This window comes from Pygocentrus nattereri, chromosome 21, assembly GCF_015220715.1.
Source record: "Pygocentrus nattereri isolate fPygNat1 chromosome 21, fPygNat1.pri, whole genome shotgun sequence".
Lineage (NCBI taxonomy): Eukaryota > Metazoa > Chordata > Actinopteri > Characiformes > Serrasalmidae > Pygocentrus > Pygocentrus nattereri.
In genome coordinates, this window is record NC_051231.1 from 28220690 (window position 1) to 28240405 (window position 19716).

General features: G+C 40.0%; 1 protein-coding gene across 6 annotated transcripts in view; it reads right to left on the reverse strand.

The window, feature by feature from the left end:
• magi1b (membrane associated guanylate kinase, WW and PDZ domain containing 1b) overlaps positions 1 to 19716 on the reverse strand; it is a 230809-nt gene that overhangs the window by 79104 nt on the left and 131989 nt on the right. For all 6 annotated transcript variants that reach the window (XM_017711575.2, XM_017711557.2, XM_017711565.2 and 3 more), the window contains 4 exons: positions 11301 to 11420; positions 8133 to 8333; positions 2632 to 2836; positions 1148 to 1230 (listed from right to left, as the gene is read on the reverse strand). In XM_017711575.2, coding sequence (XP_017567064.1) covers positions 1148 to 1230; positions 2632 to 2836; positions 8133 to 8333; positions 11301 to 11420 — 609 coding nt within the window. The remainder of the gene's footprint in view (positions 1 to 1147; positions 1231 to 2631; positions 2837 to 8132; positions 8334 to 11300; positions 11421 to 19716) is intronic.

Sequence of the window (19716 nt, forward strand, 5' to 3'; positions counted from 1 at the left end):
AGGCAGTAAAGCCTGTGGATGTCTGGTTCCCATCACCACCACTCTGAATTATTTTATTATTTATTTATTTGTGTATTTATGATTATTCATATTCTTATTTTAAATATGATTCTTTTGTTATGACTTTAGTCATTTTAATTCATTTTTATCCTTCTTTTATTTATTTTCTTTTATTAACTTTTACATTTTAGCTACGCTTTAATTATTGTTTTATATGTTCTACTGTATTATGATTTTACTTTTTTATATTTTCTTTTTTATTACATCTTCTTTTATCATTTGACACGTTCTTACACATTATCAATCCTCTTTTCTGTATCAACTCACCAATATTATAAATGAGGGTCACCCTCAAATGTTCAAGGTTAAAGAAAGGTAGGTTGATTGATTGTTTTATTGACTGATCGATTCTGACTTGCCACGTTTCTCTAAAAATGGGTGCCCAAAAAAAAACGCAATGCTTGTGGTGGGCTGAAATATCAAATATCAAAGTGGGCAGGTTAAATTTAATTTTGTTACCAAAATATGTACAAAAGCTTAAAAATAACATAACGTATTATTAACATTATAACATAAAATAACATTTTATAAAGTTTTATATAGCAGTGGTTCTCAAACTGGTCCTCTGGAAACCCTAGATCATTCCCGAGTTAGGTTTGAGTACACATGTCGGACTGACTGGAGGTCCCTGAGGACCCTGAGAACCACTGATAAATAGGATAAACATATGTTTGTACTTTTTTGGGTGAGGGGGTGGAGTTAAGGTAACTATCTGGCAGGCCACATTAAACATCCTCATGGGCCATTTTTGGGCACCCCTGTTCTAGAATAATACATTTTGCATAAAGTTTACATCTTAAAGCTGCACTATGTAAGATTTGGGGATTTGGAGACCTCTCTGGTGGAAATGTGTAACTGCATGCAGTGTGTGGAAGATCATTTTGTAATGCTGGTTGCACATATACCTCTACAAACGGACATTTGTGAATAGACAGTAATGAAACAAAACTTAATGTTCAAATAGAACTCTACTGTCATTTTAGTTTCATTAGTATAATGTTCATTTTGAGTATCTCAGGCGTTACAGATAAAACAGCATTAGGACCCACATTCACAACAGCAAAAAATAAACAGCAAGTGACCCTACCATCATCATCACACTCTTCCAGTGGCTTCTGGGGCTTGTCCAGGCACCGTGGGTCTAACCAGGACGTGGTCTTTGTGTTGTGGCTAAGAAAATACAGCAGAGGAGATGTAGTGATTGTTTTATGGGGACACAATATGTTCCGTTATTTCCACCACAACTACAAAACAGCACATTGCTTAAAATGCTATTTCATCAAAAACAGAAACTGCACTGGGAAGAGGAATAAAAACTTCAAAACAAGGCGAAATCTCTCTAATATTAGCTGTGTTTCAGAAATAAAACAGTAGTAACAATGCAGTGCCTGCTACTAGCGCTAAAGATCGCCCACAAAACTGGTTTATTTGCTTAACAATGACCAGGTAGCACAGTGTTACATGTCTAACTCTACCAAGCTTTTGTTCAACTTCAGCCACATGGGTGAGATGTTTTTAAGAAAGGAACAATTACAGAGGAAACCCAACAAATTTCAGGATAATTAAGTTGACAAATAAGATGTAAAAGTCATTCAGAATGGTTGGGGAGATCAGAATTGTTCACAGTGGTGTAGATAGGAACCAGAGTTTAATGCCTCTAAACACTACCTAAAAGTGGCCGAGACATTGTTTTACTTTAGTTCTGAGTTAAGCCTTTGGATTTTACGCACTCAAGGCAAAATAGTCCCTTCTTCAGATTCAAATTATCAATATAACATAGAAAAACTCAAACCCGTGTAGGTTAACTGGTCATTTTGGACAGGTTCCCATCACCACCACTATAAAGAAACTTCTCAGTTTCTCTACAATGATCCAGTTGACCACTCTGAATGGCTTTGTTTACATCTCAATGACTGAATTATGGCAAACAATGTGGAAAAGTTGGTGGAATTCTGCTTAAAGCACTTAAAACAGTCCATATTCACACAAGGCCTGATTTTAAGGCTTGTTTTCTTTGTTTAAATGCCTCACCCACACGAATATGCTAATAAACTGACTCTGTTCTTCCACCTTTTCTGAGGTTTGCTACCCTAAAGCACCAAGAAAACGATAGTGGGTAAAATAATCAAAGCCAAAAACTACACTGTAAGTAAGACGAAGCTTAACAAGAAACAGGAGAAAACAATTCAACTACTAGTTCAATTCAAATTCAGCTGATTCAAGACTTGGTTACAAAAGTGTGACTCAAAACAAGCCCATATAAACCAAGATCAATCAGTAAAATGAGCTGAATTTCAATAGTTTTGTCCTATTATATCAAGTAAAAAATTCAAATACACACTTATAGCACAGCTTTCCAGCTTTCTGTGTACGTAAAAAAGCACTATTGTTTTGCTGGTGCACAGTTAGAAACCCCCCAATCTAGCTTACCTAATCAGAACAGAAGTGTGTTGTTATCAGAATTTAAACAAAGGCAAAAAGCATCAAAATCAGCCATTAGCACCAAAAAGCTGTAACCAAAATCAAGCCCGTTCAATTCAAGCATAAGAAGTGTAATAAGCATTTTCTTACTCTATAAAGTAGACCTCTCCGCTCTCGGTGTAAGCCATCTCCCAGTTTTCGGGCAAAGGGCCCAAGGGGTCCTCGTCCGAGGGGTGGCTGGGGTGTGTGTGTGTGTTCTGCGTGCTCTCCGTGGTTGACACCAAGGCGTTGTTGAGTCGGTGGGACGGGGCGAAGGGTCGCACTGAGTGGTGCTCGTCGGGTTCACTCGAGTCTCCTGCGCACAAACAAAGGCTGGTGTAAGCTGGTCAGAGCTGGTGGGATCTCTCACGGAGACAAAGCTGCCCAGAGACATATAAGTATACACAGAGATTGGCTCCCAGTGTTGCTGCTGAAGTTGAAATAGTTGTTCTGTGCTTTTCTCTGCTCAACTACCCCAGACAGGGGGGTGGGGTCACTTAACACTCCCATGCTTCCTGACCTATTCGCATTCATGAAAAGCCATTTACACTCATTCTCCCTCATACACAAACAGATTTACCCGGACCCGATTTACCCGTCAGACGCATAAGAATGAAATCAACAACCACGCTAACCAACGCAGAGGAGTCTAAAAAGTACAGAGAAACTGCACTTATGGGTACTTTGTCAAAATCTCACCGTTAGAAGTGGAAGTGTGGAGGCAGGAATAAACTCGAGTCAAGGAAAAAGGTATCAAGATTTAAATGTATTCAAGTATATACACAAGTAAAATGTTTTACTAGGCAGCTTATGGCATTTTATATGTTTGGTGGTGAGCGATGCAGCGACTAATGGGACTAATGGGTACCAGTCATTTTACTGTGAAGTTGTGGGCAGTTTCTTTTTGGACTAGGAATGGGCAATATGACACTATTTATCGTTATCATGAGGGATTAACTCTGTCAGAACCAAACCTCATATCACCAAAATAATAATGTTACAGGAGAAGAACAAAAAAAACCCAAAAAACTTCAAAATCAGGTGAAAAATGGAGACCCAAGGCTTTGTTCCAACAGCAACAACGTGTTTTTCTGAATGTACTGCATATACCAGTATTTAAAGAACAATGACATCTTCAAAACATTTATTATAATGGACGTCAATGTAACAAGGTCTTTTTTCTGTTGGTCTGTTCATTATGAAATTGGAAGACACTGCACAAAATGTGTCATATTATATACACACACACTATATAAAGATATATAAGGTAAAAGCACATAAGACAAATGAGAGCAGGTATTGTACTATGAGGTACTTTACCACACAATGAGTATAACTATGAATATCAGCAGTGTGTACAGTCTAAAGTGCGCAGTGAAAGTGTCATTATGGTATATTTTACAGTGTTTATTAACAGGAGAGGGGATATAGTGATGAGGTTCAGTTCAGACAGCAGGAAGCCAGTACCATCTCTGCTGTTAGGAGAATCTTTGTAGAGCCTTACAGCAGTGCGGTATATACAGTTACAAACAAACACCATGATGCATATCACATACATTATATCATGATATGCCATTTTCCCCATATTGCTCAATATGGATTTGGTTGATTAAGAAATAATTCATCCAAATTCATGTGCACTAAAACGATCAGCAAGAGAAAAAGAGAATTAGAAATAGAGATTATTTCAAAAGTCTAGATGAAAACATAATGAGAGTTTTTTTCTCTCTTGGAAATGTAGTCAAGTAACAGTATTCACTTTCAATTATACTCGAGTTCAGCATAAGTTGAACAAAATAATACTTTCCAAGTGCGATTATGAATTCCAATCACTTGAGCACTTGAGATTTTCCACCCCTCAAAAAGTGTCAATACCAAAAAAAAAAAAAAAAAAAAAAAAAAAAAACCAGCTAAAATATTCAGCTGCTGATCGAGACCGGCAGTGGCTAAGAAAACAGTAATAAAATGGAAAGGGCGGGAAATGCGGCATAAAAAAGTAAAACTGGTGAAAATTAATGAGCAAAATAAGATAATGGCATCAATCAGTTGCCTGTTACTATGCAGTTGCTATACACTGGTTGGCTTTGTTTACAGCCTCTCTGTAACTGACCAGTTGTTCAACTATCATGCCATCACTTAACACTACAACAATGGCATATTATCCCTCTGACCACTCCTCCCAAAGCTGCTCAGGGAAAAAAAAAATAAAAAAAAAAAGGTTCTCAACAAGAAACATCAGTAAAACCAAATAAACAGCTGCTATTCCTTGAGACAAATGACATAAAATCCCTAAAACGAACTTCAAAGACGGCAGAGCAGACATGCCCATCCGAGTTAATTAGAATTAGAATTCATAGGAATCTGCTGCAGCTTCTAATTAATCCAGTTATGTTCTAATTACCACCCACAGCTCTAGAACCTCCAGCAGAAACAGACACAAGGCTCATTTTCTGACTGTTTCTGAAAGCACAGAAGGCCAAGCTAACAGACTGGCTGGCTCATTACCCAGAACTCTGCTGTATCAGAACGCAAAGTCGTGTGTTTGTGTGTCCAAGCCACACCCCTGAAATAAACTAACATGCGCTACACGTTTGTGCTGTTAAATAAAATAGCAGACACCAGCCACCACAGCCAGAGGGCGCCGTTTCGTCTCAATCTGCCAGCCAGACAGCAACACACCTCCACTACAAGTCTTATTGTTCAGTCTTCCTGCTTTGATGGCTCACCTTTGTGTTTATACGTGACCCCCATCTGATATCAGCACAAACAGACCACTGCTGAGAAAGTGTCTCAAGCATGACAACCAAAACATCATTTGTTACACAATCCAACGTTGGGGCAGCGATAAACTGATCGCAAAAGACTTTAAGACTACTTTACAAAGATTATTTGCTCAGGAGCCCTTGATGACGACCACACCGGGGTGGGAAATATGATGAGGTTTATCACTAAGGGTGATAAATTACGTCATGTTAGACCTTTTTGAGCATATTGTGGATATGGTCAGCACTTAACCTCTTCAACTCCTTGAGACCACCGCTGGTTCCAAAACGCACTTCGTCATGTTCTTCATAACTTTACGATTTCATAAGCTACATTCAGAAGCTGGGCGTCGTATGAGGCTGGAACGGTCTTCTTTCCAGTCTAATAGATGGTGATGCAACTTTAAACCCTTTTAATAAAAGAAGCTGAGCTCACAAGTTTTTTTTCTACTGAAAGTCAAAAGTTTTCCACAAATCTGGGCTATAAACTATGTTTATATAACAGACGACATCTCTTCAGTGATCTGCTCTGTAAAAATTATTTTTATAAAATAATACAAAGACTAAGATTTTTGGCTTTCGGCAGTAAATTGTTAGTATATAAAACATGGTCGGTTCATTTGAGGGGAGCTTTAAAAAAATAAAATTAAAATGTACATTTATTTCATGCAGTTACTCAATAATTTGTCTTACGATTCGGTCATGTGAATTCAGATGGACAAACCAAAAGAAACCCTGGAGAGTAAGAGGTTAAAGAGCACTGAACAGCTGCGTGTCTCACTGCAAAGAAAGCATAATTAGTCCAGATGTGTATCGTGAAAATGTCTTCCGGTATCTTGATATTATATTTTTGCCATTATTACCCACCTCTACGCACATGCGCAGTGAAGGCTGAGGTAAAAAACACAAATTCTGATCTCACTGTTATCCTTCAGGCCATATGACCACGTACTGTATGTGTATCTAATCCAGGACTTCATAGGAAAGTGACTCAGCACTGATCTCTGTAAAATGTACACAAAAATTCAGATTTGTGCATCTTTAACTGTGAATACGCCACATATGAGGGGTGTAGTGGTACATACGTTTTCAGATTCAATACAATCATCAAGATTAAAGGGTCAGGAGTCAATTTGAAATAATAAAACAAGTCTCAAAAACCATACTAAGTCGTGGCCATGCATTAAGATCTGGTTCCCATGTCTTGCTAATATAAAAATATTGCATGGCCATGACTTAATAGATTTTTTTACATTTACATTTATGGCATTTGGCTGACGCTCTTATCCAGAGCGACTTACAATTTGATTATTTTACACAGGCAGGCCAAGGCGGTGTTGGGAGTCTTGCCCAAGGACTCTTATTGGTATAGCGTAGGGTGTTTGCCCAGGTGGGGATTGAACCCCAGTCTACAGCGTAGAAGGGAGAGGTGTTACCCACTACACTAACCAAGGGCATGAGAATAAGATAAATAAGTTGTGGTTATTTATAAGTCCTGCTTATTTATACAGGATATCACTGTATTTAAGTTAGAAAGCCCTTATGTAACAGTTCTTATAACATAAGAACAGCTCAGCCAGTTTGCACTGAAGTCTATGTAGTTACTGAATAATAAACCTTAGTGTTTAATGAGCTTGAGACTTAGTTAAGCATGAGTTAGTGTGTAGCATAAACCCCAACCCTCTCCGCCCACTTCAGTCTACTATATAAATATAAAAAAGAAAAAATATATAAAAAACACACACTATTGAAATCATCACACCCTTAGCATACATATACACTATATGTCCAAAGGTTTGGGGACACCCCTTCTTATTAGCACCTACTGCAAATCTTGTTTAAACACTGACCAACAGAATGATGCACTCTGGACCAGCTGCACATGAGCCTAAAGTCATCATGCCCAACAGCCCGAGAGGCTCATGCCGAATGGCTAGAGGAGTGTAAAGCCCCCCCAGCACTGGGCTGTGGAGCAGTGGAACTGATTTCTCTGGAGTGATGGAGCTCCATCCAATACCTTTGGATGAGTTAAAGTGATGTTTGTGATCCAGAAGTAATCACCCAACATCAGTACCTGACCTCACTAAAGCTCCAGTGGCTGAAGGCAATCAAATCTTAACAGCAATATTCCAACATCTAGTGTAAAGCTTTGCCAGAAGAGGAAAGGCCATTACTGCAGCAAAAGGGGAAAAGACTTTTTTTTTTTTTTTTTTTTTGGATAATCGTGATTTTGAAAGAATGATGTCATCAAATGTATATTCTGCCGAATTTTGATCTTTGAGTACATGTATGTTAATGAATTGATATTTGGCTAATATTTGGAGAAGGAAAATATAAAATAAAATAAAATCAGCCAAAAATTATGTCTAATTATGTTTTCATCAAAAACCTTTAGACAGAGTTTGTATCGAATGAATAACAGCAGCTGCCTCTTCAGACGAGCTAGCAGAACTAACTTCGACAACACTGGACGCTGATGAGGACTGATCTCAGACAAACTACCATGCTAGCTCATTACCACTGATTCTAGACCTAGCTAGTTAGCGCAAAGGCCACATCATACCTGCCCGTGCAATAACGAGCTTCCCTTTTCTGTCACGTCCTTAACACCACATCCTCGGCTACATGTTAAAATACTCGTGATTCGTTGAAGTACGTGTAATACAATACACACATATTGAAAGGGAGGAAACCTTTCACATTTTACAGTCCTGTTAAAACATAAAACCTGAGCTTCACTAAACTGAACATGAAGAATAACTGAACAGTGATGTACTGGCATCTTCAAAGGTCAGCCGAGGTCTCCGGTACCCGGTCACGCCCCTGATACAGAAGCGCAGACGCACTGACCTGTGAAGCTGCTGTTCATTTCAGGAAGCTCCTCCTCATCCTCTGTTTCTGCTATTCCAGCATTCTGCATCTCATTGTAGGATTTGGTGCGGCGGGGCGTGAGCTGCTGAGGGACGGGCCGGCCGGGCGCAGAAACATCACTGCTGACCACTCTCACACCAGGGGGCTGCGGAGAGGGCTTCGGGGTGCCATAGTAGTTACCTAGGCAACAAGGGGATACGGCGTGAGTCGACAGAAGAGGAAAAGGGAGAGGGAGGAGAAAAGGGAGGATTGCAATGTTGATGGGATTATTTCACAAATGAAGAAAGAAGAATGCCTCACGAAAGAGTGAAATGGGTGGTATGAGAGCGAGAGAGCGAGAGAGAGCGAGAGAGAGAGAGAGAGAGAGAGAGAGAGAGAGAGAGAGAGAGAGAGAGAGAGAGAGAGAGAGAGAGTGAGCAAGAGAGAGGCAGAGTGAAAGACAAATAGAGAGAAAAGGTGAGTGAGAGAAAAAGCAAGACAGAGGGAGAGAGAAAGAAGAAAGGCAGAGTGAGATGGAGGGAGCTACAAAAGGTGAAAGATACTGAGAGAAAGAAAAAAGAGAGAGAGAGAGGAGAAAAAGACAAAGAAAAAAGACAGATACAGAGATAGAAGGAAATGAGAAAAGAGGCAAGACAGACACAGCGGGGGACAAAGGTGAGATAGGCAAAGTGAGAGAGTGAGAGCTTCAGAGGGTGTAAGAGAGAGACATGGACAGAGTGAAAAGAAAGAGGGGGGAGGGAGGGAGAGAGAGGGGGGGAGACAGAGAGAGAGAGAGAGAGAGAGAGAGAGAGAGAAAAACCAAGGGAGAGTGTAAGAGTGAGAAAAAGACAGAAAGAAGAGGGAGAAGATAGAGCAAAAAAAAAGAGAGAGATGGGTAGAGAGAGCTTAAGACAAGAGGGTGTAAGAAAGAGATGGACAGAGTGAAAGAGAAAGATACAGACAGAGGAAATGATAAAGAGGCAGTACAGAGCGATATAGAGGGAGACACGGACAGAGTGAGAATGTGAAAGAGTGAGCAAGAGAGACACAAACAGGGGGCAATACAAATGTAGTATTGTTGTTATTCTGCTGTTGTTCCTGTTATGAACTCCACCTTCACTATTACTGTCTCTGAATATGATCAGCTACAGACACTCAGGACTGAAATACAGCAATACATACTGTGTGACAATCACACACACACACACACACACACACAGCTCTGGCGATTTGATCAGCCACATCTACAGCTCATTAAACATAAGGTGAGTTGATGATGATGATAATAATGATGATGGTTTATTGAAAGTTGCTCTTATCTTGATTAGAAACAGCCCTGATGACAGTTACATTACCAACTCAGAGAACTAGACCAGCGTTCAGCAGCATCTCTATTGTTCTGTGTAGAAAGTGTGTGTGTGTGTGTGTGTGTGTGTGTGTGTGTGTGTGTGTGTGTGTGTGTGTGTCCGTGCGTTGTGTGTGTTTGCACGCCGTGTGTGTGTATGATGAAATCACATGAAATTTCCATGACTTGATGGTCTAAATACAGGTACAACATGTAAAACTGTCTGTATCCTTTATGTAGAAAAGGCTTGGTTACTGTACAGAAGAAGGAAAAAAATTACTCCCCACTTTTACATGTAAATTCATGTAAAAAGACTTTTTTCAAAGGAATTCTGGGGCATTTCTATTGGTCAACATCACAACATGATAACACAATGTAAAGAGCAGCTGCTGAAATCAAAATAGAAAAAAAAGAGAAACAGGATTCAAAATAATATTCAATATTACACACAATGCATCATCACTGGTCAAAGAAAAACTCCAAAATGGTAATTTTACAAGAGAAAGAGCAAAAACGCATGTAAATGAATGTAAACATCATTCATTCAAAGTGATTTTGGAGCATTTCTACTGGTCCAATCACCATAAAATTTGACCATAATGTAAATGACAGCTGTACTTAAATTATAAAAGACAAAAAAATCTGTGCATAGTGTTTCATTTTCTATGTTCTGCTACAGTGTAAACACTTTCTCCACTTTCAGTTCTGCATTCTGCATATTTTTTAATCAATTCTCAGTCGTGTCAAAATAACGGAATCGCATCGTGATGAAACGAAAAACTCCTGATCTACTGAGTCGTTTTCTAAAGATTCAGAAAAGAGGTGAATCATTGTGAGGTCAAAGATTTTCACTCCTAAGACAGATGGACGGACTGACAGACAGATGGAAAGAGCCGTCTGTCCTTCCACAGTAGCTGTGTGTGAATCTTTCTACTCAGGATTTCCTGAGTTTACAAACTGAGACAATTAAACTGCTAAAACTCTCCTGTGGTCTTAAGTGACCCAGACCTGCATTTTAGGCTGTTTCACACCAGAGTTTCTCTGCCGAAGTCTGCAGCAGAGTTTGGGTTATTAACGCTGTATCTTTCTGTGCTTTGATTGGTTCCTCACTGCAGTGACTAGCATTAAAACTCTATTCATGGCTGACCACTGACTGGTCAGAAATGTGGCCAAGAAGAGCCTGTAAAAAGTCAGATTCAAAAGCAGACTCACTCCTGACAATACACTTTGATTTAGAGAGAGGCAGCGAGAGAGGCAGCGAGAGAGGCAGCGAGAGAGAGAGAGATCGAGCAAGCAAAATGCACAGATACAGAGAAAGAAAGACGGAGCAATGCACAGAGATGCAGAGAGAAAGACTGAGCTATACACAGAGATACACACAGAGGACGAGACAGAGACAGAGACAGAGACAGAGACAGAGAGAGAGAGAGAGAGAGAGAGAGAGAGAGAGAGACACACCGACCATCAAGCCAGATGTAAAAGCACCCTACTTATCACGACCCTCACTTACCATGATAAGCCTGCAGATGAATAAACACCGACAAAAAAGTCTAAAGCAAAAATCTGGAGGTGTTTCCAAAAGTGTCCTTTACAGATCAAACACCAGCTTTCCTTCAGAGAGCTGGGAAGCGCTGTGTGCCTCTTTATATTAGCCGATTGTCAGTGTGATGCTTTGAGCCAGTTGGAGGTGTTGGGCTACACTGGTTTTAACAGCCCTATTTGGCCAAAGCCAATGTTTATAATCAGGATTCTATTATTCTAAATTCTATAAAAGCGCACATGTGGAAAACTCTGACACACTGACGCTTCTTTGAGGCCTTTACCTTCATAAGAGCCGATTTCCAGAAGCGTCCCACTCTGTTCAAGTTTCAGGAACTCGTCCACAGACAGGAAGTTGTAGTCAACGCCGGGCACCTCTCCGTCACGAGGAGGGCGCGTTGTACCTGCGAGGAACAGCAAGAGAAACAGACTTGTGAACTTTAAGATGCAAACTGTAGGCAGTTTTTTCTGATTTATATTTGGTCATTTTGGCAGATGCTGTTATAAAAGCTTAAAGTGGTAAAAACATGCCAACAGGAGACGGTTTTTGAAAAGTGAATCAGATCATAATACAGCTCAAACAGTCTTATCCTAGCTTGACTGAGTGCAAGTGCATTCTTTATACACACTACATACAGCAATCTCTTTCTTAGCATCAAATTAAAAACCTGCTAATAAACATTGAGAGCACTAGGGCTGTGTGTTGGCAAGAACTTGGTAATACAATACATTATGATGGTGTTGTGATTTAATACATTGCAATATACTGGAATACTGTAAGCAAGGAGACATTGCAACGTTTAAAATCTAATTGTAGGAAAACTGTTGTAGCATATAAAAAAAATAAATATAAAAAACATGCTTATGATGTCAGGACGTTAAACACAACACCAAATGAGCCATTTATGATTGGGTTATTGAGTGTTTACATGCACTTGATAACCCGATCATAATCAGATTTCTGCAGTTATCTGATTATTCCAATCTAAACAGCACACTTTTATCTAGAAATCAGACTAAGAAACCTGCTAAAAAGGCTCAGTAATCACATTTCTCAGCGCATGTGACTCTTACTCTGATTTCTTTCGTTTTGTTCTGCACATGCGTGAAATAAGTGAGCCACGTTGCTGCAAGAAGCAGCAAAACACTTTTGGAGCGACGAAGAAACCAAACACATGCTCGACGAAATGAAGCATTTAAATATTCCAGATGATCTGTGTTTATATTTTCAGGTAAAGTGGCGCAAGGGATTTTTAGCATGAAGTTTTCCATTACGTTTATCGGTGATTAGTGTCTGACTCATGAACACTTTCCCCATCATCTAATTACTCAACATGTTGATTGGATTACTGACTAAATCAGATTTTCTGCAATAATTGGATTATCAAGTGCATGTAAATGCACTCGCTGTCGGCTGTGAATCTTTGCATGGAAACTATTTAAAACTTAAAAATCAATACTGTGTTTTTGAACCGATACAACATCAAAAATCTAATAGCGATACTCAAGTGTATCGATATGCCTGACTAGCCAGATGTAAAGATGGAAACTTTTTTACTCGCAAAAGAACTTGTAGCACAAATCATGTGTATTTATAAAAAGATATCTAAGAATGCATAGATTTCACAAAATGCTTACAAAGAGAACATCATAGTTAGTATGGAAGGGGGAGCAAAAGGACCCCCATAAGTCTTAGCCCAACTTGGCATCAGCGGGAGGTGTTTGTTGGTCTCATACTATCTGCCTTGAATAAAATTGGAGACTTCTGACAAACTGTATGATAAACTGTAAACATGTCCAGCCTGAATGTGTGACCACGCAATCCAATACACACTCTTGGAATGCAGCACTGCACATTCACAAATACCAAAAAAAAAAAAAGCCTAGACTAGCAGACCTGGCTAGTAAGAGCAAACATGAGCGATTCAAGCTACTCAAGCAATTCCATTTGCTTAAAATATATGAGCTAGGCATATTAAGCTACTCTCAAAAATTGTCCAACACATACAGAAAATCCTTCAGTAAAAGCTTTTATCCATATCCATAAGGAAAAAAACTTCCATCTCCAAAATGAGAACTTTACAGGAGAAGAAAAAAAAAAAAAAAAAAAAAAAACATACTATACTTTTAATGCAAGTCAATGGAACCAGATGTCCAAGTCATTTAAGGCTGTTTCTGCTTGTCCTGTCATCATGAAATTCACACACAACATGAAGGTCAACAGGAAATTTCAAACTACCCTGAAAACAAACTGTTCCGAAAGCAGCGATATACTTACTGATCTGTTGCGGTTTGCTACGCCTGTAAGGAGTTTCATATTTCTACCTTTTCTATTTGTTTATAGGTCACCTCACAGTCAAACCCTCCAGACCTCTCATACAAGCCCTGTGTTACAGTGAGTCAGACTGAATCGTTTCTATTTACTATGTATCGACATGTATTGTTGGTTCTCTGAATGAAAGTAAATGAACACATCCTCTACAGAGAACATACTCCTGCACGGTTTAATACACAGTTACTGTTTACTTGCTTTTTCTCTGTGGAGGATGTGTAGTAATATTACACGCATGCACTGCTGCACATGAGATCATGTCTAGGAAACACTCTTTATAACTTCATCATCAATGGGTGGGGCTAAAACTGCTGTAGGCTAAATAGGTGCACTGGCTTCAAAACCCAGTTCTCTCAGCATAGCGTTCCTATATGGCCTGTAAGGAAAGGGGGGCAAATAGTAGGTTTTGAAACAGTTAAAATGTTTACATAACACATTGAACCATTTCATTTTCAACTCTCTGGGCTCGACAAACACCCCAGCGTGTCAAATTAGATGTTTCTCTGTGATTCTATTATTATCTCTGCACTAATACAGCTCAGAAATCTGATTCAAACACTTCTGAATCTGCAGAGTCGCTCTTTACATTCCATCTCAGTTATGAGCCAACAAAGACAAGTTGAGCTGCATTGTCTGTCTCTCGCTGTGTGTAATTGGTGGATTCATGAGTCCGTCATCTGGCTCTTGCCTGTAATTGGTGGATTTGTGTGTTCGTCTATATTTTGCATGAAACTGACCAAGGGACACTCAGCAAACCACTAAGGACTGACTGATCACATGGGAAACCTTTCACGAAAACGTGAAGTTTCTAAAGGGTTTTTTGTGCATAAAGTTATTAAAGTTTTACTTTTGTGAACCCAAGACTTTAGTACACCCATGTCAAGCAACAAAAGAATTCTCCCACATGACTAAAGCTATGCTTTCTCAACAGATATTAAGAATTCCTAAAACCGGCTTTAATTTTTCCAGCTTTAGGGCCGCATTCTCTCTTTACACAGTGCTCCAGGTCAAAGCTGCCTCATTATAGAGAGAACTGAGATTATTCTGAACAGTCTGATATGCAGTGGTGGACAGAAAGTAAGAAAATGTAAGTTGTTACTGTACTTCTGTTAGTTTTTTCATGTATCTGCACTTTTCTGAAGTTTTTTCCATTCTGGGCGACTTTTTCCTTTCACTCCACTACATTTCAGAGTCTAATATCCGACTTTTTCCTCCTACATTTTGAGAAATCTGTCGTTCCTTTTGGTTTCTGTGTGTATAAAAACGTAACAGGTCAAAACGAAGGAAGCGCAAAGCCAGAGCACCAATCAGGGCCCAGCGGTCACTTTGTTTAGAGCTGGTTTTGACCTGTTGGTCATACCGACCCAGTGCAGCACGCGGTTCAACGTCAGCGCAGCAGCGTAAAACTTTGGGAGAGTCTGTTCAACATAAATGATGAACTAACCTAACTTTGTGTAAATAGAGCACAATATAGAAAATGCAAGTGCCTTTAAACATGCATTTATAAATATATGCAAAAATCAAGAAAATGCCTTCAGACCTCAGAGGGATTAAAAAAAAAAGGAAGAAAATTCAGTTTTCCGTGATATGGGCCTTTTAATCCTTATTAGGTGAGAACCATCAATGCGTCCCTGGTTCTGAGCCCACCAGAGCAGTAAGCAAAGACGTTATCACTTATTCATGAAGCTGTGAAGCCGTGTGACGAGGCACATTCAGGCGTCACACAGCAATCTGGCCACAGACGACCTGCATGTGCTACATGCTAACAGCGTGCTGCTGGGTGTGAGCCATGTTGGAGGCGGTGGGGGAGGAGATCAGGCAACATATTGGAAGGTAAATGATGACAGGAGGCAACAGAGAGCGAGCTGATGCACACCAAGGCCTGCCCTCTGTCTGACTGCCAACCTCTCTCTCACCTTCTGTGTCTCTCCCTCATTCTCTCTGCTAAATGCCCAAAGATTACAGAAGCCCAGGGATCAAAGAAAGCCATTCTGCAACCCTGCCTCCACTACCCCCCCCCTCTCTCTCTCTCTCATATTAAAGAGCTCATATTCTACATTTTTCTTATGCTTTCCTTTTTTTTCAGCTATTATAATTCATTTGGAACATTTTCCATCCTCTCATTCTCCCTTCACCTCTTTTATATAACAGTTTTACTATGGCTTTAAGGCTAAAATATGTAAATTACCTCTATTCCGATTGGTTTCCCTGTATTCTACCTCATTCAAAAAGCAGCCCAGTCTGACATGTACAGAACAAACTGTTCAGAAAAATAAACCTCAGCCACTTCTTTCAAACATGCGCATCCTTTGAAAGGCTCCAGCGATCCAATTGCTTCCTGACAGCCAGGAAACGCACAACGTTTAATCCTTTTTCCATTCCAATAACTCTGATACTGTCCATCTGCATCGCTATAACATGACATGAACGGCTGGGACTAAAGTTTTGTGGGCAGATCTGGGGATGATTTGTATATGTGCTCATGGTTGTGACATCACAACCATGGGAATCCAAATCACGCTGCTTTTGCAGCTTTACGACCACATATAAAGTGCATGGGCAAGGAAGTAAATATGTCTTAGCAGAGAAAGTACATCTAAATAATTTCCAAAAAAAAAAGCAAAGATCATCCTGGTTTTCATGGCAAGACATTTGATTTAAAACACCTGTAGTCAGAACTTAAAACCTCTTAATCTTTCCCAGTTAGCGCTCAGGGTGATCTATATCCTGTATCCTTTCTCACATATCGGCATCAAAAGCAGATATCGGACAATCGGACAATGCACTGCAACAGAGATTAATAGCCACTAACACAGGCCAGTCTGCCTGTCTCCAAACAGCCTATCCGAACATGGCACTCTGTCAGGGCAGATGTTTTTTTGGCAGCCTATGCAGTGGCCACTGGTGATAAATCAGAGCTGTTGTGATAACTTGGAAAAGGCTGAGCTTCCGTTTCCTTAATAAGCCTCGGAACGCAGGTTCAGTCAGTTCACAGGGCTGTAGCAAAGAGCAGCAAGGTCGTCAGCAACAATTCAAAAAGTGGACCGTCTTTGAAACGTCAAGTGGAAAGCCTCTGTATCTACTTTTTTGTTAGTCAAAAACACATCTGGACATCTGGATAGTGATATATCTGTGATATCCTGTGCATGATTTCATCTGTGAACCAAAGCCATCTTTGTATACCTGCCAAATTGGTCTGAATCACATTACAATGTTGAATTCAACAAAAGCCTAACTGGAGCTGGAGGATTGACGATAATCCACTATGAATCTGCAGTGTGTGTGGTTTTACAGTCTGACAGTAATGACTGTGGAGTGATTTTAATCCCGTATGAATCTGCCTTGTGTGTAGTTTTACAGTCTGATAGGAATGACTGATTCTGCCTCAATGCACCTCACATTAATGGAATAACAAAATCTGCTCATAGACACAGCCGTGTTGTTATTGTCATTGAGTGTTCTCTGTGGTCATTTTGGGAAATTACACAAATACATCATCTTATCACCAAATCAAATCCCAACAAAATATATTATGCAACTGCAAGTGGTAAAACTAATACAGCTCTAATAGCATGAACAACAACAAAGATAAGCGTAGTATAACCGCAGCCACACACTAAACGATTTCACGCTTACGCGGTGACAAAAGTCCACCAGATAAGTAAGCAATGAATATGAGTCAAGTGTTGCACATGTAGTGCCTACTGTCTGCATTTTGCGTCCTAACGATGCTACATAGTTGTGTGCGTCCGTCTTCTATGAGCAGATGCTGCAGCACTATGCATCCTTCAGTAAAAATAGCAAGGCCTTGCTCGTAGTCATGCATTCTGTTTCCGTTGCTAGGGACAACCCTGCGAGGCTGGAGAATCACTCGCAGGCCCAACCCTGATAACTGTGGAGCTTATATGCAGTTTCAGCTCAAAGCTCCATGTGCACACATACCCATACTGTACAGATCAACCTGTGCTTTACGTAAGACAACCACAAAACAACAAAGATTAGAGTAGAGAACGGGTGTCAGACTCCAGTCCTTGTGGGTCACAGCTCTGCAGAATGTAGCATTCTGCATCATTAAATGCAACTGATTCACAAGCACGCAGTTTCTAAGTCGCTTATCATTCTGGGTCGTGGGGGGAGCTGGAGCCTGTCCATCACAGGGCAGATACATGCACATTCACACCTATTTAGCTAAACACACCTGATTTTATTCAGCTAATTAGCAAAGCCTTCATGACTTGAATTCAGAGGGGTCAACAAAGCTGTGGCTCAAACAGGAGCAAATTTGATGTTTGTAGCATGGAGTAGGAGTGGCAGGTCATAGAGACCAAGCAAACTGAGGCCATAGAGGTGATTAGAGGATTCAAATTTTGCAGAAATTAATATAAATCATCACTGCTGTCGGAAGAAAACCTTGAATCTCCATATTGACATATTTGAAATATTTGTCACCCTTTATATGGTGTGTAAATTTAATGATTAATTGATTAAAAGAAATGCCCCAAAATGATGGTTCTATTGACTTCCATTAAAAGTAAAGTAGGCTTTTTGACCAATAGATTGTTTGGCCGATAAAACCAGCTGAGATTAAGATTCCACATATTTATTAGCATCAGGAAAATCCCTGCTGATAAAGCACTGATAATAGGGCAGTAAGCCATGTGAGGCGAAAACCACATTTAGGTTTTGATAACTGGTAACTGATCGTTAAATTCAAATGGAAATCAAAACGCTCAAACTTTTGTTTCCACAATTTACCATACTGAACTGCTGATATCAGATATTTTAATTTAGCAATGGTCCCATATCATGGAAAACCAAATTTCCCACACTTTTTTTTTTTTTTTTTTGGAAACAAAGGAATTTGAAGCAATCCCTAACCATAAGTTTCAAGTTCTACCATTCACTACTATGTCCATGCAGCCTGTTTATGGAACCAACACATTTACCTATACACACCTATTTTTCTGTTTAGCTCTACACACTCATACTGTATTTAGAGATCATGCTTAACGATCTTTAAGTAACAAAAGCAGCCTGTTTACTGGTACTTGGTCATGTAATAAGGCATTGTGATCATTTTTGGTACATAACACTTCGCAACTGTTAACAGAGGATCTCAAGGGAAAAACAACAGAAAAAATAGGATGTAGGCCCAGTATCTGTGACATTTTCATATAGTTTGGGCTGTTTTTAAATTCGGAGCTATAGCAATGGCCCAGACAGCCCCCCCCCCCCCCCCCCCCCCATCACTTGCTCATGCACATATGCACCCATATCATGTGTAGTACTCATGGCATTATAGAGCCTTTACATAGTTTTGGAAGTTTATGCCAGCACAAATTAATAGTGCCAGCTTTCTGACACTATGAGACAATTTGCTGGAGCAGCTGTCAGGCCTTACTGTACCAGAGGTAATTACCCGACAACCATGGGCAGTCAGTGAACTTCACTAAAGCCAAACCCCTGTAACACCAATCCCAGCAGAACATGTCCTCGGGGACCACACACAAACGGCCTGCTAACCCTTGGGTGTGTGTGTGTGTGTGTGCACGCGTCTGCCCAAGTGTCATGTGAACTGTCTAGAATTCCAAATCATAAAATCTCATCTTTTACTCACAAATACAGAATTTAGAAATCTCCACTTTCAACAGAATCTTTCAGGCTGAGAAATAATTGATGGGAAAAATGAATGGCATTTTTCAACATCGCCGCTGTCGCACACTGAGGTGAACAGAAACGTTCCAAGGCTGATATGTTTTCCATGTGGTACATTTTCTCCCTGAACACCCAGAGGAATTTGTTTTGCTCATATGTTGCTCTTTTATGGCTCAGGAAACCTAAAGTGGACTTCACCCAGTTTTTCAAATGTCTGCATAGTATATGGTTAAGATGTAAACAAAGTCTCTAGTTCATCGTACAGAAATGTACTGACTGATTTCTTTACAGTGGTGGTCATATCAAACCACACAGCCTTTTTTGTTTACTATCCAACATTTTATATTTAATGTTGATAATAGTGTACCGTCCTGCTATGGCCATGCTGCCATGGGAGTGCGGGAGGCGTGTACATGAGGAGCAGTTGTGCAGGAAGACTTGTGGGAAGCGCCACGTTTGTAGTAGGAGAGACAGTAATGGTAAATAAGTTGTTGATGTTGTTAGCTTAATGAGGTGCTGATGTGTTACTCATGCTTTACTGTGTTGGGCTGTGGGGTAGCAGTGTAAGTGTTAGTGTCTACCATTAAGAGATTTGTGTAGTTAGAAGTGCCCTGCCTACTTTCCAGCCATATCAGTTAGTGCTGAACAGCAGTTCTGCCTAAACAGTATTTGCCTTTAAAAAAAAAAGCAACAATTCCTGCATAGTCTTCTTC